Source organism: Saccoglossus kowalevskii, chromosome 4, assembly GCF_978046115.1.
Source record: "Saccoglossus kowalevskii chromosome 4, keSacKowa6.1, whole genome shotgun sequence".
Classification (NCBI taxonomy): domain Eukaryota; kingdom Metazoa; phylum Hemichordata; class Enteropneusta; family Harrimaniidae; genus Saccoglossus; species Saccoglossus kowalevskii.
This window is the reverse complement of record NC_140644.1, coordinates 44,806,494-44,829,800: the sequence shown is the minus strand read 5'-3', so window position 1 is coordinate 44,829,800 and position 23,307 is coordinate 44,806,494. Positions and strand designations below refer to the sequence as shown.

General features: G+C 34.5%; 1 protein-coding gene across 1 annotated transcript in view; it reads right to left on the bottom strand.

Moving 5' to 3' along the window:
* Positions 1–1,212: 1,212 nt before the first annotated feature.
* Positions 1,213–23,307, bottom strand: part of LOC102804699 (uncharacterized) — a 31,107-nt gene continuing 9,012 nt past the window's right edge. Inside the window, exons 2-7 of the mRNA XM_078008390.2 lie at positions 15,731–17,929; positions 7,664–7,835; positions 3,811–3,974; positions 2,913–2,996; positions 2,535–2,649; positions 1,213–2,327 (exon numbers count right to left, since the gene is read on the bottom strand). Coding sequence (XP_077864516.1) covers positions 2,232–2,327; positions 2,535–2,649; positions 2,913–2,996; positions 3,811–3,974; positions 7,664–7,835; positions 15,731–17,589 — 2,490 coding nt within the window. The 5' untranslated portion in view covers positions 17,590–17,929 and the 3' untranslated portion in view covers positions 1,213–2,231. The remainder of the gene's footprint in view (positions 2,328–2,534; positions 2,650–2,912; positions 2,997–3,810; positions 3,975–7,663; positions 7,836–15,730; positions 17,930–23,307) is intronic.

The window sequence follows — 23,307 nt, the reverse complement described above, 5'->3', positions numbered from 1 at the left end:
CTGGCGCCTGCTGTAGTACCAGTATTTCATATTTCTACTGTGGAGTTCTTTCTAAGCTTTTATTTATTTATTTATTGTAGTCTTTGGTGTATCAAAATCAGAATTTACATTACTAAACATGTTGTAGATTCGGTTGTGATTGAGTTTTTAACATCATAGGAAGTTCACAGAGTCACACTTGGAACCTGAAACATTTCTCATATGATTGGTTTGTTTGATATTACATCCACGCAAATTTTGAACATTTCATACTTCTGAGGCTAGTTGTGCAGAGTGTGTTTCGGAACATAGTTTGAAACTGTATTGACTGACGAGAGCTAGCAAAACTGAAACTAGTCAGCCATTCTGAAACAGAACACGAGTTTTATTGTGATCAGTCAATGTACAACAAAAACCTGGGTCTGACATGGCAGAAATGCTTTAAATTGATGTATTTATTGGCCATCTTGAATCGAATTATCAAACAATACGTGTGACAAGATTTAACAAAGTTGGAACATGATTGTTAGTGATTAGCTCTGGAACCACCTTTATTTCTGATCAGAAAGAAAATGGCGTGCATCAATGGTCCATAATGTCCATTGTATGTACTACCGTAAGTTTGAATGAGATCTATACATGACATTTGGCCATATTGTCCCAGATCATGAACTGAACAAACCGCCTCTCAGCTAGATAGCTCCACTGTTAGCAATGCACATTTAATTAAAGTTCTGAAAATATCACGAAATGAATAAATTTGAGAGAGGTCTACCTGTAGCACCTATATGTATAATATCAAAGCAATCAGACTTGTGGTTTTTAACAAAAACTCAAAAATATCACTTGTTCACCAAAATTAGGGATTTGAAGATATAACTAAATGAACAAATCTGAGAAAGGTTTGCCCAAGGTACATATACCGGTACACTAAGTATCAAAGCAATAACAATTGTAGTTTTCAAGAAGTCTAATAGATAAAAAGTTGACACGGACGACAAACAATGGAATATCACTCATATAAGTTCCGTTCATAAAAGTGCACATGTATTCCAAGACATATGATGTGTGTATATAGTTTGAATGTGATCATCCAAGGCATGTCCAGGATATAGGTCTGAGTGGACAGACAAACTCACAGCGGTAAAAACATGCATTTCCAGTCCATATTTTTTTAAGTTTGTCTGAACAAGGACAATTAGCCACTAATAACGCACATCTTGCAACTACTGATTTCAGTTCATGGTTGAATTTATTAAATATGTAAAAGAATAAATTCAGAATTTTAATGAATGTCCCGTGTGGAACTGAGATGTCATGTTGTGATGATGATGTCATGTGTGGAACTGATGATGTCATGTGTGGAACTGAGATGTCATGTTGTGATGATGTCATGTGTGGAACTGATGATGTCATGTGTGATGATGTCATGTGTGGAACTGATGATGTCATGTGTGATGATGTCATGTGTGGAACTGAGATGTCATGTGTGATGATGTCATGTGTGGAACTGATGATGTCATATGTGATGATGTCATGTGTGGAACTGATGATGTCATGTGTGATGATGTCATGTGTGGAACTGAGATGTCATGTTGTGATAATGTCATGTGTGATGATGTCATGTGTGGAACTGATGTCATGTTGTGATGATGTCATGTGTGGAACTGAGATGTCATGTGGTGATGATGTCATGTGTGGAACTGAGATGTCATGTGTGATGATGTCATGTGTGGAACTGAGATGTCATGTGTGATGATGTCATGTGTGGAACTGATGATGTCATGTGTGATGATGTCATGTGTGGAACTGAGATGTCATGTTGTGATGATGTCATGTTGTGATGATGTCATGTGTGATGATGTCATGTGTGGAACTGAGATGTCATGTGATGATGTCATGTGTGGAACTGAGATGTCATGTTGTGATGTCATGTGTGATGATGTCATGTGTGGAACTGAGATGTCATGTGTGGAACTGAGATGTCATGTGATGATGTCATGTGTGGAACTGAGATGTCATGTTGTGATGATGTCATGTGTGATGATGTCATGTGTGATGATGTCATGTGTGGAACTGAGATGTCATGTGTGATGATGTCATGTGTGGAACTGAGATGTCATGTGTGATGATGTCATGTGTGGAACTGAGATGTCATGTGTGATGTCATGTGTGGGACTGAGATGTCACGTGATGATGTCATGTTGTCTGCAGAACCGTGACATTATCACTTAGAGCTATGATAATATGCTTCACATCGACTGTGGTGACACTTCATCGCCATAGTAATTTATAATCACAAGATTGGGTTTCTTGATGACCAAATCAGTCAGCATAAAATCTGAAATCTAAAATTGAAAAAAGGTGATATTTTATACATGTATTGAATAATATATATAAATTCGAAATTGAGAAGAACATTTAAAATTATATATTAAAGAACTAAAGAAACTTTGTAGCATTGTCTTTCATTGAATAAAAAGCTGAATCACAACAGATGTAACGAACGATTTGAAGTACCAGTACTGTTCTAAAAGTCAACAAAAGATACTTACTCTATTGCACTGCCTTAAATCAAGAAATGCCAATCTTGGCATACACTTTGGAATATGTACCAAACACATGCCAAGGATCTTATCCAATCCAAGCAAATCAAGGGTCTCCATCTCGCTGCAATACCAATAAACAAGGTTTTTGAGATAATGGTGGAACACACATACAAACACACATACATACACAGTAACCACAAAGACTCATATTGTGTGCTTTGCACACAGGAATCAAACATAAATAATTGTCATCACATTGTTCATTGGTCTTTCTGGCTGTCTCCCACCATTCCATTAGCTGCAATATATGGACAGTACCCTATGGCAATTAGTGTTTGACATTTACTTTGATTTAAATTTTACTTCATGAAATATATGCTTTACCTGCACTTTTCAATTATGTATCCCAGTCCAGTATCTGTAATTTCCCAACACCAGCAAAGGGCTAACTGACGTAACTTCAGACCCCTATAAAATAGAATGTTCTTTTGTCATCGTCATATGTGGTAATATTTTTTTACAGCAAATCAGCAACACTGCCAGCTAACTTGCTGACTCAATTACTGTACACATCTGAAGATAATTTTCTAAGTCAAACCACAAGTACACACTGATGCCCTTTATGTTATTCCAGCATGACATACACATTATATGCCCTGTCAAGTCCGAGGCCTGAAACCAGGATCAAAAGGGTCACATAGACGATCAATTATTGTAAAAAAGGATTTCACAATTTCATATTATAAATTTGTATAAATTACTGTACATAGTACATCAAAGTCAGGTATAGCATGTTATAATGGCTTTATGTGCCCTCATAGAAAGTCAGGTATAGCATGTTATAATGGCTTTATGTGCCCTCATAGAAAGTCAGGTATAGCATGTTATACTGACTTTATGTGCCCTCATAGAAAGTCAGGTATAGCATGTTATACTGACTTTATGTGCCCTCATAGAAAGTCAGGTATAGCATGTTATAATGGCTTTATGTGCCCTCATAGAAAGTCAGGTATAGCATGTTATACTGACTTTATGTGCCCTCATAGAAAGTCAGGTATAGCATGTTATACTGACTTTATGTGCCCTCATAGAAAGTCAGGTATAGCATGTTATACTGACTTTATGTGCCCTCATAAAATTGTTCAGATAGCAAACCAGTCAGCAGTTAGCTTGATAATGTTTTGCTATATAAAACATTATGAGAGTATTAGTGAGCTAAATACACAAAATCTCTTCTGAGAGCAGATTATTAATTGTATTATAAATAAAAAGATGATATTACCCAAGAGCAATGTATTGCAGTGCCTTATCACTGAGCTCTGAACATTCTGTTAAATTAAGATATGTGAGTTGATGGAGATTAGCACAGGAGAAGGTATCCACCAAAGCATAGTCAGAGTATTCTACTCCTCTTTTTAAACGTAAATGATGAAGATTTGTCAGTTTCTGCAAAAAAAATATATTATACATTACCGGGTACTATTAGTAAGAGTTATAGAATGGCCACAATATGATATCAGACTTCTTAAGGTAGAGATGCAGGTTGGGAGACTATATTTTTAATTGGCTCTATTTACTGTAATTACACAAGTAAAATATACTTTTTACCCATCAAGTTATATATCATTTGAAAGAGTTTTATTTGAACTTTCAAGTTCTATGGTTTACAATAATGTACTATGATACCATATTAAGTGGTGTGGATTTTGGGTTAAAATCATGCATTTTAGGTGAAAGTGCACTTAAAACTATTTAACTTTTGAATGCATATCCTGATTTTGATTAAAAAACATTTTTTTTTTAAACTTCTGTTTACCAGGAACATAATGGCTCATTTATTACTGTTTCCATTGAAAAGTTTTCACACAGTGCTCAATCGTTCACAATTAACAGAGCCGCTAATTGGCAGCTATATTGCTTCTGTTCCAGTGAAGACAGTGAAACCACACAAAGCCATTTATTTACAGGAGGATAGACCTGAATAATCACCCCTGAAAATTCATTGAAAACAAATGAACTGTCTAGAAAAAAAATTTAGAGTAAAAAATAAAACTATTTTGTAAAATAAGTGATAAAACGAATCAATTGCTTCAATTGTGTAAAAGAAACTCATAGAAATATACCATACACCGAAATTTGCTGACGTTAAATCGTCAGGTAAAAAAAAAAGTGAAAAATAATTCAAGGGAAACATGAGATATTCATACAGTTATATAAATTTTTCACATGTTCTGATCTTTTGGCAAGGAACATAAGAAAATTACATCACAAGTTTAATAAATCTTATATCATAAGTCATGAATTGTGATATCCTATTTATCACATGTATACATTTCTAGGTATTTCTCCAGTAGCAACTAATATCAGAATTATTATTTGTGTGCATGCATGTCATATTCATCTGCATACAAACACTTTGCACCAAGTTTATCATGTGCGATTAAACAAATAACTTTATTAGGTAAAAAATGCCTTGCAGTCCAGTGTCTTGGATTGAATCATATACACATGCACATGTCCTTGATAAGCACATGTAACTGTAGGTAAGTCATATCAATCAGAGTTATTGGACATACTAGACTCAGCTGGTCTTTGAATGTGTAACAATTGTTGATACATCATGTGTTACCAAGTAGACTGGTCACTGGTAGCGTATTGGTTGTTGCATTACTCATGATTGACAGACCAAAGTTCAAATCCAACCTTAGGCTGAACATCAAAAAGGGTTGACCCCCCCTACCTTGGATGAGTGTGCCACAGACTCAATGGGAAGGCCTATTCCACTGGCCGAGATTTATTCACTAACTTTGGGGGAACCTTGGTTAAGGTCAACAGGTGCGTTGATCGAACGATTGACGCAAGGATAGCATAGTAAATTTGTCACAGCCCTGTCATGTATTCCCAAACACAAATATGACTTCTGTGGCAAAAATGCACCATGTGTCAGCACTAGCACTTGCAATTTGCACATACAAAAAAAAAAGTCAGGAGAGACAACAGTGACATTCAATGTCCGGAATTGTCTTCTGGCATAAAAACATTTAAAAAAACAAGCAGCCTGTCAGCTGAGATAGCTCCGCTGTTAGCAATGCACATTGCAATTAAAGAACAGAAGATATCATTAGAAAATGAACAATATGTATAGTATCAAAGCAACAGGACTTGCTGTTTTCAACAAGAATTCAAAAATATCACTTTTCACCAAAAATAATCATGAAAATTAGATAATTGAAGATATCACCACGAAATTAACAAATCTGAAAGAGGTCCACATGTAGTACCTATATATGTAATATAAAAGCAATCAGACTTTCGGTTTTCAACAAGAAGTCAAAAATATCACTTTTTACCAAAAATGACAAAAATATTCACCAAGATTAGAGAATTAAAGATATCATCATGAAATGAACAAATCTGAGTGAGGACCACATGTAGTACCTATATATGTAATATCAAAGCATTTGGACTTGCAGTTTTTAACAAGAAGTCGAAAATATCACTTTTACCAAAAATTACAAAAATATTTATCAAAATTAGAGAATTGAAGATATGATCATGAAATGAACAAATCTGAGAGAGGTCTACCCAAGGTACATATACACCAAGTATCACCATCAGATGGCTGTCAATCGGGCATCCTTGACCAGATTTTGAAACAAATTGTCATGGACATGCATCCTAACATGTATAAAGTACATGTATGTGCCAAATTTGAATGAAAACTGACAGAGCACGTCCAAGATACCGCATAAAAAAAAACAAGATGCCTGCCAGTCGACCATCTTTGATCCAATTGCGAAATAAATCGCCATGGACATGTATCCTAACATGTATAATCTATGTACCAAGTTTGAATGACAACTGACAATGCATGTCCAAAATACAACATTTTCAAAAAACAAGATGGCTGCCAGTCAGCCATTTTGAATCGAATCACTAAACCACTGCATGTGCATATGTCCCACATAAAGTACTAGGCACATGCAAAGAATGAACGAAATCGGTCAACAGGATTCTGAAATATGACTCTGAACACACGGACAAACGGACAGACTCAGGAACTCACGGACGGTCGGGGACATGTATCCTAACATGTATGATCTATGTACTAAATTTGAATGAAAACTGACAAAGCATGTCCAAAATACAACATTTTCAAAAAACAAGATGGCTGCCAGTCGGCCATCTTTGATCCAATTGTGAAATAAATCGTCATGGACATGTATCCTAACATGTATAATCTATGTACCAAGTTTGAATGAAAACTGACAAAGCATGTCCAAAATACAACATTTTCAAAAAACAAGATGGCTGCCAGTCGGGCATTTTGAATCGAATCGCTTAACCACTGCATGTGCATATGTTCCACATAAAGTACTAGGCACATGCAAAGAATGAACGGAATCGGTCCAAGGGATTCTGAGATATGACTCCGGACGGACGCACAGACGAACGGGCGAACGGAGACCGAATTATAAGTTCCCGTTTTCGGCTTCGTTCGAAGGGGGACTAATTAGCAAGGTCACAAATCGGTTAGCGTGGCTTTAGTTCTAGAATATGATGACATCATGTACGAAATGAGCACGTGTCAATCTATATGAATAACAAAAAGTAGATGTCAAAACAGAGCTGACTGGTAACATTGTAGAATGCGCATTGCTGGGCTTGCAGTTGACTGAAAATGTGCAAATAGCCAAAAAATGAAATGTCCCAAATTGAAAATAGGATTTTGATTTTTGTTGTTCATTTCAAAATATTGTTGAACACTACTAAATGTCGCCACCGCAAGTATAACTTCAAAAATCACAGCTAAAATCTAAATTGCGATTACACACTACAAATTCATAAATTAAAATTACGTCAAAAGCCAAAATTTATTTGGCCATCATTAGCCACGACCCAACGTAGATTGTTGTTCGAATACTGACGGACACACGGAGATCGAATTATAAGTCCCCGCAGCAACAATTTTGCACTTGGTAAATTGTTTTCCAAATGAACATCATTCCCAATTGGCTTGAAATATTTTAGGAAAATATGGAAAAAATATGTGGGTTTGTTTTGAGAAGAGTTGACATTAAACTGGTTGGTTAATTAATCTGTTGTGACTTGCAGACTTTCATGTGATATTTTACCTTGACATACTTGAGTGATACATCAGTTAATTGTTCAGCAAAGGACACACTGAGTACGCGTAAATGTTTACAGTCAGAGACATATTTCAATGATTTATCCGTCATTTCAGCACCATCTAAATAAACAGCTTTCAGAATGTCTCTTCTATTAGTAGCAAGTATTTTAACTGCACTGTTGATAGAATAACAAAATATGGTTAATACAAAACAATCTTGTAATGGTTGCTCACAATTTTCTTGATATAATTGATATTTACTATTACAATATTTGCTTTATTAAATTGCATATAAACTAATAGTATTTATTACATGATGATCATTAAAATACAATTTATTTTTACCATAGACAAACCTCTGTCATTTATTGTCTTGCATTCTACTCTTTTATACTTTATTACTTCAACTTAAAGGCGGTACTCATTGCGCTATGCATGTGCAACATTTGTGTTGATAAACATTGATTTTCCGACATATCCAATTGTTAGACGTGGGAAAACATATATGAAAATTAAAAACACATACATGCTAGTCGAAATGAAAATATTCCTGAAAGTCTGACAAGTTAGATAAAAAGTAAGAAAAATTAGTGTAGATTAGCATTTAATTACAATATTATTTTCTGCACAGTGGTTGTTCAGAAGAATTACAGATTCGTGAAAGTTAAATACAAAGTCGGAGATGTTAACTTGATAGTCTGAAACATTCACTCAAAGGTCGAAAAGTTTATGCGGAAAATGAAACAAAAAACATATAGGGATGTTAGACGTAAGGAAACATATATGAAAATTATGAACACATACATGCAAGTCGAAATTAAGATATTCCTGAAAGTCTGACAAGTTAGATAATCAAAGAAAGCTTAGAAAGAACTCCCATGTGCTGAGAGTATTGGAGACACATTAAATATAATTCGAAATTACTTAGCTGAAAAGTAATTATGCAAATCAGAAAATTAATATGACCAGATTTGAGTGGAAAACTAATGAGGTCTGCGCAATGTAACAGAAAATCTATGTCTCCAAGTTTAATTGAAATGTGATTAAAACCAAAAAATTATGAATTATTATGCTTATTAGGGAATTAATATGAACAGATTTTTACCCCAAACTAATTAGGTTTGTACATTGTCCTAGAGCATCTTTGTACTAAGTTTCATTGAAATGGAATAATTAGTACCGTGAAAACTCCAAAACTTCGACCCCTCTAAAAAATCGACCGCCTATTTATTTGCCGGGTTTCGGTGTTTTATTTACCTCAAAATTTTCGACTCCACTAAAAAATGCCGACTCATTCTTATTCGAAAATTGCGACCAGTTTTAGTTTTCCCCCAAACGAAAAAAACAACGATGTGAGCGTTCAAACGGGACCTTCCTCAAAGGCATGAATCCGGGTTTCTGATTGACTGAGAGATTTTTATTTTATTGGTAACGAAAATATATTCTAAATAAACGAAGTTTCAAATAAAAACGAACACAAAAACCTCGGCATGCTGCGTTTCTGAATTGTTGATTATTACTGTACTCAGTAGTGATTATAATAATGTACACAAAATAAATTTGTTGAATGGTTATGAAATACAAATAAAAGTCAACTTAGTTTCATCGTAAGCGAATGATCCCGGTCTCGTATAAACGTTTGATGCTGTAGGATATCCGCCATGTTCTCTTAGGTCAAATAGGTCAAATCGCTAATTAACCAATCAAAAAGCTGGATGATGCCAACGTGTTCAAATTACCATAGCTTATTTAAATATGTTAATGTTATTGAACGCAATGCGGAAGAGATTGATGTTGTAGTACGATATTTTGGCTTGGATTTTGATGCGAAAACGGCATGATTTTTTTTAAATAAAAAAATTAGTTGTTTTTAAAAAATAAACTGGTCATCTGAAGAATAATTTAACATTGTTCACAGTGATAACAGCTCATTCTCGAAAGGAAGCTTACCCGCTCACGCTAGTCACGATAAAAATCATACACGTGTACTCTTGAATAGACAGACGTCAATGACTACGGTAAAACTTAGACTCTATTTTAGCCGGCAGAATTGATTGAAATGTCCGAAAAATGACGCCAAAATACACCTTAAAAGTCCCATTTTATTTTCTTAAATCCCATTTTATTTTTTAATCCAAGGGCGAATTTACGGCAGAATTTGGTCCCTCAAATAAGGGACACGTGAGCTTTGATTCTAACCAGATACATTGCACTGGGTCGGGGAGATCGTTTGCTAAACTTCCATGTATCTTTTGTCCAATGGGTACCTGTACTTCGAACATTCGCAAGTTTTCCTAGGTAGTGCGAGACAGCTTTGTCTTTTGACCTATTAGTTTTGTGCTGACCTCTTCTCCGCGTCTTGATGTTTTGTTTTGCTTGTCATAATACTCACTGATTGATGACTTTGTTTAGATTTTGAGTTACAACTCGGCCACGACCTTTGCTTTTACCGTGAAACATGAGGAAGTTTACGTCAATTGACGGACATTGCATTTTTTAAAAACTAATGAAGCACACTGTCTATCATCCCCATTTTTTTTTGCTGATTTCTATTCTGAAAAATTCAACCGTCCGAAAGTGCACCTTAATTTTGACTCTAAAAACACGTCACATTTCTAACACCAATTATTTAAAACCGGTCGAAATTTTGGAGTTTTTACGGTACTTTAGATATCAGTGTGAAAGCTTAAAATTGGTTAATTATGCAAATTAGGTAATTAATATGTACAGATTTTAACCCACAATTATTCAGGTCTGTCTATTGTCCTACAGCATCCATGTACATTCATTGATATGTGATGTATAGTACCTGAGATATCAGTGTGAAAGTTGGTTAATTATGCAAATTAGGTGATTAATATGCACAAATATTTACCGGAAACTAATTGGGTCTGCATAATTCTAGATTCATTGAAATGTGATGATTAGTACTTTAGATATCAGTAGAAAAGCTGAAAATTAATTATGCAAATTAGGTAATTATAATGCACAATTATTTACCCTAAAACTAATCAGGTCTCTGCATAGTCCTAAAGGATCTATGTACCAAGTTTCATTGAAATGCGATGATTAGTACTTGAGATACCCGTGGAAAAGCTGAAAATTAACTAATTATGCAAATTAGGTGATTAATATGCACAAATATTTATCGAAAACAATCAATCTCTGCATAGTCCTTGAGTATGTAAGTACCAAGTTTCATTGAAATGTAATGCTAACTACTTATATCAAATGCTGAAAATTAATTAATTATGCAAATTAGGTAATTAATATGTACTGATATTACCATAAAAACTATCAGGTCTGTGCAGTGTCGTATGACATCTATGTACCAAGTTTCATTGAAATGTGATGATTAGTACTTGAGATATCAGTGGAAAAACCGAAAATTGACTAATCATTATGCAAATTAGGTAATTAGTATCCACGGATTATTACCAAAAACTAATCAAAACTTAGCATTAGTTCAGAGCATCTATGTACCAAGTTTCATCAAAATCCAATGAGTGGTTGTTTAGATATCAGTGGAACAGTCATGGAACCACTAAAAAATAGCTAATTATCATGCAAATTAGGTAATTAATATGCACGGATTTTTACCAAAAATTAATCAAATCTGCGCATATGTTCAGAGCATCTATGTACCAAGTTTCATCAAAATCCAATGAGTGGTTCTTTAGATATCAGTGGAACAGTCATAGAACAGCTAAAAATTAGCTAATTATCATGCAAATTAGGTAATTAACGAGCATGGATTTTTACCAAAACCTAATCAAATCTGCGCATTGGCCCAGAGCATCTATGCACCAAGTTTCATCAAAAACTGATGTATGGTTCTTGAGATAGCAGTGGAACAGTCGGACACACATACACACACACACACACATACATTGTACATACACACATACACACATACACACACACATACAGACACACTAACTGCAAAGACTCCCATTTTGTGCTTCGCACATGGGAGTCAAAAAGTAAGAAAAATTAGAGTAGATTAGCATTTAATTACAATATTAGTTGCATGTCACTACAGTCGTTGCTCAGAAGAATTACAGACTCGGAAAAGTTGAATGAGGTTTGACCTGGGTGTGACTTGTACTAATTACCACCGGTGACTCCTATACCTTCCAACCACCTAAAAAATATCTAATTAAAGCTTGGTAACTTCTCAGTTTGTACTTGTTGATCTGCACAACAGCCAAAGTCGCCATCTTTGTTTATAGGATATCCATATATCTTGCTTGGCGCGACAACTACCGCCCTTTAAGATGAACTGTCATTATTCATAACGGTGTAATAAAGATATTATTATTATTATCATTATTTATGTAAGAGCTACTAGTATATTAATGGCTCTAGCAAGACATTTATAAGAATTATAGTAGTTAGAGCAGTTTTTGAATACCGATAGTTATGAAACAATCAATAACTTTAGTGACATCTTTATTAACTATTTCTGTGTCAGGCCAAATATTCCATATTTGGGAGGACGAGACTTTACTTTCAAAATGCAGAATGGCATTTACCAGTTGAGCCTGAGTCACTGTCAACCAAACCCAGTTGAACCGAAGTAAAATGTCAACCAAACCCAGTTGAACCAAAGTAACTGTCAATCAGGCCAAGTTGAACCAAAGCCACTGTCGAACCAAAGCCACTGTTAATTAGGTCCAGTTGAACCAAAGTCACTGTCAATTAGGCCCAATTGAACCAAAGTCACTGTCAATTAAGCCCAGTTGAACCAAAGCCACTGTTAATTAGGTCCAGTTGAACCAAAGTCACTGTCAATTAGGCCCAGTTGAACCAAAGTCACTGTCAATTAGGTCCAGTTGAACCAAAGTCATTGTTAATTAGGTCCAGTTGAACCAAAGTCACTGTCAATTAGGTCCAGTTGAACCAAAGTCACTGTCAATTAGGTCCAGTTGAACCAAAGTAACTGTCAATTAAGCCCAGTTGAACCAAAGCCACTGTTAATTAGGTTCAGTTGAACCAAAGCCACTGTCAATTAGGTCCAGTTGAACCAAAGTCATTGTTAATTAGGTCCAGTTGAACCAAAGTCACTGTTAATTAGGTCCAGTTGAACCAAAGTCACTGTCAATTAGGTCCAGTTGAACCAAAGTCACTGTCAATTAGGTCCAGTTGAATCAAAGCCACTGTCAATTAGGTCCAGTTGAACCAAAGTCACTGTCAATTAGGTCCAGTTGAACCAAAGTTACTGTCAATTAGGTCCAGTTGAACCAAAGTCACTGTCAATTAGGTCCAGTTGAACCAAAGTCACTGTCAATTAGGTCCAGTTGAACCAAAGTCACTGTCAATTAGGTCCAGTTGAACCAAAGTCACTGTCAATTAGGTCCAGTTGAACCAAAGACACTGTCAATTAGGTCCAGTTGAACCAAAGCCACTGTTAATTAGGTCCAGTTGAACCAAAGTCACTGTTAATTAGGTCCAGTTGAACCAAAAGATATGTTGCATTATTTACTATTATAGTACCTGATATTTAGTTTGTATGGGTGTAAATACACAAGATAGAGATTAACTTTTTGCCACCTTTCACACAAATAAATCTGCCTATCTTGTTTCATTTTTTCAAAATTTTGTAGGCACTGGGAAATAATGTCAATTTCATCCAAAATTGAAATATAGCATCACTAATATCTAAACATTTTGCACTAAAATTTAGGTATCAACAGTTCTGAATAAAACAAAAATGGACAAGAACAATGAAGTCATCATAATTGCATTAATAATTACTATTCATGTAACTCAAATAGTATTACATAGACTTAATCTCAATGTCTCTAAAGAATAATGTAACATCAATTGTATAACAAATCCTAAAAACAGTAGTGTGGCAACATTTATAAGTAAAAGAATTTGTATGAAAACAAGCAGCCTATCGGCTGAGATAGCTCCGCTGTTAGCAATGCACATTTCAATTAAAGAACTGAAGACATCATTAGAAAATGAACAATATGAATAGTATCAAAGCAATCGGACTTACAGTTTTTAACAAGAAGTCGAAAATATCACTTTTTACCAAAAATTACAAAAATATTCACCAAAATAAATTAATTAGAGAATTGAAGATATCATCACAAAACGAACAAATCTGAGAGAGGTCCACATGTAGTACCTATATATGTAATATCAAAGCAATCGGACTTACAGTTTTCAACAAGAAGTCGAAAATATCACTTTTTACCAAAAATGACAAAAATATTCACCAAAATTAGAGAATTGAAGATATCATCACAAAATGAACAAATCTGAGAGAGGTCCACATGTAGTACCTATATATGTAATATCAAAGCAATCAGACTTGCGGTTTTTAACAAGAAGTCAAAAATATCACTTTTTACCAAAAATGACAAAAATATTCACCAAAATTAGAAAATTGAAGATATCATCACGAAATAAACAAATCTGAGAAAAGTCCACATGTAGTACCTATATATGTAGTATCAAAGCAATTGGACTTGCGGTTTTTAACAAGAAGTCGAAAATATCACTTTTCACCAAAAAATGACAAAAATATTCACCAAAATTAGAGAATTAAAGATATCATTACAAAATGAACAAATCTGAGAGAGGTCCACATGTAGTACCTATATATGTAATATCAAAGCATTTGCACTTGCGGTTTTTAACAAGAAGTCGAAAATATCAGTTTTTACCAAAAATGACAAAAATATTCACCAAAATTAGAGAATTAAAGATATCATTACAAAATGAACAAATCTGAGAGAGGTCCACATGTAGTACCTATATATGTAATATCAAAGCAATTGCACTTGCGGTTTTTAACAAGAAGTCGAAAATATCAGTTTTTACCAAAAATGACAAAAATATTCACCAAAATTAGAGAATTAAAGATATCATTACAAAATGAACAAAACTGAGAGAGGTCCACATGTAGTACCTATATATGTAATATCAAAGCAATTGCACTTGCGGTTTTTAACAAGAAGTCGAAAATATCAGTTTTTACCAAAAATGACAAAAATATTCACCAAAATTAGAGAATTAAAGATATCATTACAAAATGAACAAAACTGAGAGAGGTCCACATGTAGTACCTATATATGTAATATCAAAGCAATTGCACTTGCGGTTTTTAACAAGAAGTCGAAAATATCAGTTTTTACCAAAAATGACAAAAATATTCACCAAAATTAAAGAATTAAAGATATCATTACAAAATTAACAAATCTGAGAGAGGTCCACATGTAGTACCTATAAATGTAATATCAAAGCAATTGCACTTGCGGTTTTTAACAAGAAGTCGAAAATATCAGTTTTTACCAAAAATGACAAAAATATTCACCAAAATTAGAGAATTAAAGATATCATCACAAAATGAACAAATCTGAGAGAGGTCCACATGTAGTACCTATAAATGTAATATCAAAGCAATTGCGGTTTTTAACAAGAAGTCGAAAATATCAGTTTTTACCAAAAATGACAAAAATATTCACCAAAATTAGAGAATTAAAGATATCAACATGAAATGAACAAACCTAAGAGAGGTCTACCCAAGGTACATATACACCAAGTATCAAAGCATTTAGGCTTGTAGTTTTCAAGAAGAAGTCGAAAAAGTAAAACATTGACACGGACGACGACGACGACGGACAATCACTCATATGATAAGCTTCGCTCGACAAAGTCGACAGCGGAGCTAAAAACTAGCCAATCTGTACTTCAATTAATACTACATGTACTGTATTAATCTCAATATCCTTATAATGAATATGCATCAAAATTTTCCATATAAATGAATAAGTGATATATATAAATAAAATAAAATAGTAGATAGATTTGAAAACGGTAGGGTCAATATAATATCCAAGTTTGAAAGAAATTGAATAAAAAAAACGGTTTCAGTTATTGTAAGCATTAGGAAAAGCTGTCAACGACAAGGACAGACATTTTCCCCTCATATATAATTGACCTTCATCTACAAAAATACGGACAAGGTAAAAACAAATTATACAAGATGTTGCCCAAAAATTTTGAATGGGAAAAATTAGGCCATTAAAATGGATAATATTGAAACTCTACTCACTCATCAGTAATCCAAGGTATTCCATCTATATTGAGTTCTTGTAATCTTTCACACTGTTCAGCTAACAGTATAACTCCCTTATCAGTAATCTTGATACAATGAGACAGATTCAAAGTTCTCAATTTTGGTAATGCAGTAAAATACTTTATGCACCGGTCTGATATCCTTTCACATCCCTCTACATTCACACATTCTAAATTCTTACAATTCTGACCCAAGGTCTCAATAATTTTCTCATTGACATTGTCACAAAATCCCAAGTTGATATTCTGCAAATAGTTACAATAAATTGTCAACATCCTGATTTCAGTTATATTGAGTTCGTCTCGAGCTCGTAAGCTAAGACTCTTTAAAAGTGGGGCTCCTCGGATGATCTGACACAGATCATAAGAATCGATTGTCTCCAAGGTACTGATACTTAAATGCTGCCAGAGAATAGGTTCATGAGCTAAACTATACCATTTCTTAGAAATTGGTGCAACATAGAGTAACAACTCCTTAGGAGTTAAATATGACAGAATCTTCATCATAATCTCCACAGGAAGTGAATCAAATAATGTTTTTTCATTTTCAATATCACTCAGTTTCTTATTTGGCACTATTTTGTATTCTTTAGTATTATGTAGTAAATTATTCTCAGTAGATTTCTGTTTTGTACTGATATGATTAGACATCTTATTTGATATCAATAAGGTGTCAGTGATATGATTGTCAATAGTTGTGGACCGAGACTCAATGTCCATCATATTCACAGTGTCTCCTTCAACTAAACTTTCAGGTTTTGTTGATTCCCAATCATCAGTCACTTGGCTACTGTCCACATTTTTAACCGAATAATCTGGTTTATCTGTGTCCTGAATCACCAAAATTGGCTCATTCCCATTTTCTGTGATTTCCATCATAGTTTCTTCAACAAAGCCTGGCTCCATACTACCAACTAAATGCTGCTTATTTTGCATAGCACTTTCCTGGACACAAGTTTGTGACTTTTCTTGAATACCATCTATATTATTTTTATTTAAAGGTGTAAAACTGTGGCAACATTCTCTATGATTACTGCTAGCACAGCTACTAGTACTACTGTAAGTAAGCAAGTCATTATGCGGAGGGCTCTGTGATGGCATTTTGCTTTCATTATGCAACAGTTGTCGTCTTTTCAGTAGTCTGTGACATCCCCTTATAGCTGGACTCAGCATTCCAGTCTTATCCACTGCATTTGTTTCAGGTATTGGATCACTCTCCCAGCATTCTTCCATCCCGAGAAATGGAAAACTGCTGACATTTGAATGGTTTAGCGAAATGTTTTCTTGACTATTCTTTTCATGTAAATTACAAGAACCACTTGTAGAAGTTAGTACATCTTTTCTTTCCTCAGTTTCATCATCAACAACAATAATGGAATCCTGTAGAAGCTGGGATGATGCATTCAAAGAATCTTCTCCCAGGATTTCATCTTCATTCACAACTTGCTGCAGGTATTCTTCAATATTGGACGTATTACTTTTTAGAGTCACTCTGAATGGAACTTTTTCACCCGGACTTAGAACTGGAAGCCCATCCATTGGCATAAAGATTTTTGTAGCAATTGTCGGTGTTGCTCCTTCTGAGAATGCCTCAGAATTGTCAGATGATTCACTCTCTGAAAAATTAAGATTTAGACTTTCAGACTGGCAGAGTAATTCTAGTCTTTGTTTGATAGTGAAACTTTCCGAACTTCTTGCATCATAGCGGCATGCCACATTTGGGATTTTTCCCTGCAGATCTTCTGCTGAGGATGATTTTTCCGAACTTCTTGCATCATAGCGGCATGCCACATTTGGGCATTTTCCCTGTACATCTTCTGATGAGGTTGATTCCATTTGGTAGGAATCCCGATCTTTTTTACCATTCCTGATATTCTTGAGGTTAGAATGGACAGTATATTTTGGTTGATATCTCCCACAGCATCTAGTAGAATGGACAGTCTATTTTGGTTGATATCTCCCACAGCATCTAGTAGAATGGACAGTATATTTTGGTTGATATCTCCCACAGCATCTAGTAGAATAAACAGTATATTTTGGTTGATATCTTCCACAGCATCTAGTAGAATGGACAGTATTATTTCTCTCTGGAGAACTGTTACTGGACATCTCTAAGGCCAGACAAGCCCCCAATACTGTCAGTCATAATTCAAATATTGGTCAGTGACTTGATTATCTGAAAAAGCAGAATACACCGTTACTTGAGATGTAGTATGGGATATAAATCTACATAAAAACAACAAACTATTAGTGTTTGATAGTCAATTTAAAAGGTATCATATGACAGAAGGAACAGATTTAATTTTTTTCAAATTTCATATGTTTGATTTCCCTTTATGGTAGAGCAACAATAATACTAAAATCTGATTGTGGCATTAAATCAGTACTTTCATTGTATTTATTTATGATTGCTCCCTCAATGTTTTTGTGTGCATGTGTTTTACGTACAATGACGAAACAGTTAAAGACATACAGAAGGAGTACAGCATTCAAATGAATGATTAATTTGAAAAACTTTGATGAAGAACTTAGAAAAGTTTGGATGTAATACAAATAAGCTCACCATTTTAATTTACAAATTAAATCAAAGAAAGCTTGGAAAGAACTCCCATGTGCTGAGATTATTTGAGACACATTAAAAATAATTCGAAATTCCTTGTATTTGAGATATTGATGGAAAAGCTGAAAACTAATTATGCAAAGCAGATTTGAGTGTAAATCTAATGAGGTCTGCGCAAAGGAACATACCATCTATGTACCAAGTTTTATTTATTTTAACTCCAAACTAATCAGGTTTGTACGTTGTCCTAGAGCATCTTTGTACCAAGTTTCATTGAAATGGAATAATTAGTACTTTAGATATCAGTGTGATATCTTGGAATTGGTTAATTATGCAAATTACGTAATTAATATGTACAGATTTTAACCCACAATTAATCAGGTCTGTCCATTGTCCTACAGCATCTATGTACAAAGTTTCATTGAAATGTGATGATTAGTACTTGAGATATCAGTGTGAAAGTTGAAAATTAATTAATTAAATATGCAAATTAGGTAATTGATATGCACAATTATTTAACCTGAAACTAATCAGGTCTCTGCATAGTCCTTGAGTATCTATGTACCAAGTTTCATTGAAATGTAATGCTTGCTACTTGAAATATCAAAAGCTGAAAATTAGGTAATTAATATGTACTGATATTACCCTAAAAACTATCAGGTTTGTGCAGTGTCCTATGGCATATATGTCTGAAGTTTCATTGGAATGTGATTATTAGTACTTGAGGTATCAGTTGAAAAAACGAAAATTGACTAATCATTATGCAAATTAGGTAATTAAAATGCATGGATTTTTACCAAAAACTAATCAGATCTGCGCATAGTTTCAGAGCATCTATGTACCAAGTTTCAGCAAAATCCAATAAGTGGTTGTTTAGATATCAGTGGAACAGTCATGGAACAGCTAAAAATTAGCTAATTATCATGCAAATTGGGTAATTATTATGCACGGGTTTTTAACAAAAACTAATCAAATCTGCGCATAGGTTCAGAGCATCTATGTACCAAGTTTCATTAAAATCCAATAAGTGGTTGTTTAAATATCAGTGGAGCAGTCATGGAACAGCTAAAAATGAGCTAATTATCATACAGATTAGGTAATTAATATGCATGGATTTTTACCAAAACCTAATCAAATCTGTGCATTGGCCAAGAGCATGTATGTATGGTTCTTGAGATAGCAGTGGAGCAGATGGACGGACACACACACACACACACACACACAGACAGACAAACTAACTGCAAAGACTCCCATTGTGTGCTTCACACACAGGAGTCAAAAACAGATTAAATGTGTATTGCATTCTACCTCCCTTGGCATCATTTCATATAGCTTTCTAACATGGAAAGAGCATATTAGGAGAACTACATGCAAATTAGGTTCTAAAATTGTTGTCATCAGTTAACATATATGTTTTGTTTTGTTTAACTTTCAAATTTCGTAATTTGAACTTTAATAAACAGTTATTCAAACTTCGAGTTAGTAATTCAAATTTTAATTAAGAGTTAACATAACTTTGAGTTACAGACAACATAAAATTTGTTATTGTTTAATGCACACATTCAGTAACTCAAATTTTAATTAACAGTAAACATAACTTCAGGTTACAGCAACGTGGCCTTGAATTATTAATATTTTCTCGAATCTAACCGTGACATTTTGTTTTTTGGCATAATTTCAACTGATGAATTGGCGACAAGAAATCACAATTTAAAGTTTAGCTGTAGTTTTCAAAGTTATGCTTGTGGTGGCAACATTGCCCTTTCGAAAATAGAATTTTAAAATTAACAACGAAAATCGAAATCCTATTTTTAATTTGAGGATTTTCATTTTATTAACGAGCCAGGTTTCGCCACCCAGCGAAATCAACAATGTATCTAGTTATCTTCCCACGCTTCGTCTGTCTACGTGATGATCTCGTGGGTGACCTGTCATGTACACTATAGAACAGCGACATTTTTCATTGTCTGTAATGAAAATTAGTTGTCTGTCTTAGAGTTCTGAGACAGGATAAGGTTTGAGACATCTCAGTTTATTTTCTGGTACGTTTTATATTTTGAGGAAGCGTGTGGAAATGTTTGCATATTTAAACATCAAAAGAAAGGAATACAAAACAATATCATGCTTAGGTCTTTTTCGTCCCATGGTTATATTCCAGTCACACCATTTGTTGAAACTTTGTTCACTGTCACTATTATTTAAAAGTGTTATCCCTTTTTCAAAATCGCACTTCAGTGCTTGAAGTGTTGAGTGATATAATATTTTGAATTTAGAGAATTGGGCGATGCATCGTGCAATGTTTTAGTCCCGTTCCCAGACAGCCCTCATTTACAATGCTATCCACTTATTAATGAGTGTATACCATGATGGTTACAGAATCATTGCATGCTTCCTTCAGAAATTCCACTATGCTCGGATATTGAGCGGCCAACCGACAAGTTCTTAAGAACCCTCAGATATATATACTCAATGTCAAACAATATTTTCAATCTCCATTTCAACAAGTCATTGAAAATGACACAGTCCCCGTTAAATTAAGTTCTCTTTGTGCTCGTCATATTAAAGCGGAGGGGTTGTCACGAGCATGTCCCTGAAACTTGAGTTCCAAGTGGCGTATACAACTGATTGTTTATTTACATCAAAACACCTGTTCCGTGTAGTAGTACTATGGCCAAAAATATAAACAGCCGTTATTCGGCCATCTTTGATCTGATTATGAAACACACTGATATGTATGATGTATGTGCCAAATACGAATGAAAATGGTACATAAATTGTGGAAATATAGTAGTAAGGCCAAAAAGTCAGATGGCTGTCAATCGGCCATGCTTGACCAGATTTTGAAACAAATTGTCATGGACATGCAACCTAACGTGTATAAAGTACATGTATGTGCCAAATTTGAATGAAAACTGACAGAGCACGTCCAAGATACCGCATAAAAAAACAAAACAAGATGCCTGCCAGTCGACAATCTTTGATCCAATTGCGAAATAAAATGTCATGGACATGTATCCTAACATGTATAATCTATGTACCAAGGTTGAATGACAACTGACAATGCATGTACAAAATACAACATTTTCAAAAAACAAGATGGCTGCCAGTCGGCCATTTTGAATCGAATTGCTAAACCACTGCATGTGCATATGTCCCACATAAGGTATTAGGCACATGCAAAGAATGAACGGAATCAGTCTACAGGATTCTGAAATATGACTCTGGACAGACTGAGGGACGGACGGACACATGGACGGATGGACAGACTCAGGAACTCACAGACGGTCAGGGACATGTATCCTAACATGTATGATCTATGTACTAAATTTGAATGAAAACTGACAAAGCATGTTCAAAATACGACAATTTCAAAAAACAAGATGGCTGCCAGTCATCCATCTTTGATCCAATTGTGAAATAAATCGTCATGAACATGTATCCTAACATGTTTAATCTATATACCAATTTTGAATGAAAACTGATAAAGCATGTCCAAAATACAACATTTTCAAAAAACAAGATGGCTGCCAGTCAGCCATTTTGAATCGAATCACTAAACCACTGCATGTACATATGTCCCACATAAAGTACTAAGCACATGCAAAGAATGAACAGAATCGGTCCAAGGGATTCTGAGATATGACTCCGCACAGACGCACAGACACATGGGCGCACAGACGGACGGAGACCGAATTATATGTCCCCGTTTTCAAACTTCGTCCGCAGTTGCTTGCAGTTGCAGTTGCCGCAGGGCTTGCAGTTGACTGAAAATGTGCAAATAACCGAAAAATGAAACGTCCCAAATTGAAAATAGGATTTTGATTTTTGTTGTTCATTTCAAAATATTGTTGAACACTACTAAATGTCACCACCGCAAGTATAACTTCAAAAATCACAGCTAAAATCTAAATTGCGATTACACACTGCAAATTCTTAAATTAAAATTACGTCAAAAGCCAAAATTGATTTGGCCATCATTAGCCACAACCCAACGTAGATTGTTGTTCGAATACCGCCTTTCATTTTTGACTGTGCGTGCAATAAGCTTGATTGTTTCAACTTTTGGGCTTAGTCGATGTGCGCGTTTATAATGTCGCAACAATGTTACTGTCATTATTGCAACACAACGCTGCGCAAAAATTGACCAATGTGAAAATTTGAGAATCTGATTTCACACATTGAACCATGTGGATTGTTCAATTTACAATGAATCGTTATATGATAAAAGAGAGAGAGTATGAGATGATGGAAATATGGAATGACACAGATGAGGAAGTATCACAACTTCGGCATCTGTATGCGGTCTGTGGTGGTTTCTAGGCTCCAGCAAGACGTCACCATTGTGAAGATGTACAGTTGACTAAGCCCAAAAGTTGAAACAAAAATTTGAACAAAAATCTATGTTGCCGTAACTCGAAGTTATGTTAACTGTTAATTAAATTTCGAGTTTCTAACTCAAAGTTTGAACAACTGTTAATTAAAGTTTGAATTACAAAATTTGAAAGTTAAACAAAACAAAACATATATGTTGTCCGTAACTCGAAGTTTGGTTAACTGTTATTTAAAGTTCGAGTTACTGATGATGTGGACATTCAACAAAAACAAAAATGTATGTTTCCCGTTACTCAAAGTTCAGTTAACTGTTAATTGAACATAGAGTTACAATTTGGGCGTGGTTTCACAAAAGAGGGTTTGGTTTAAAAAATATGGGTGTGGTCAGTTCTGTAACTCTATGTTTTCGTAACTCTATGTCCGGAACTTGAACAATTCGACATCTCCTATTTTGGATGTATTAGCCTTTTCTATGCCCACAAATGTAGCTGTTCTATTGTTATTTTACATGTTCCATCAATTCAATTTAGCAGACTTTACTTAAATAGCAAAATTAAAACCCACGTATTTACATTGTGAGGTAACACCTTTAATCTTTTATTGACCCTCTGCTTAAATTACAAAAAAAGTTATTCACCTAATCAGATTTTATTAAGCATGTG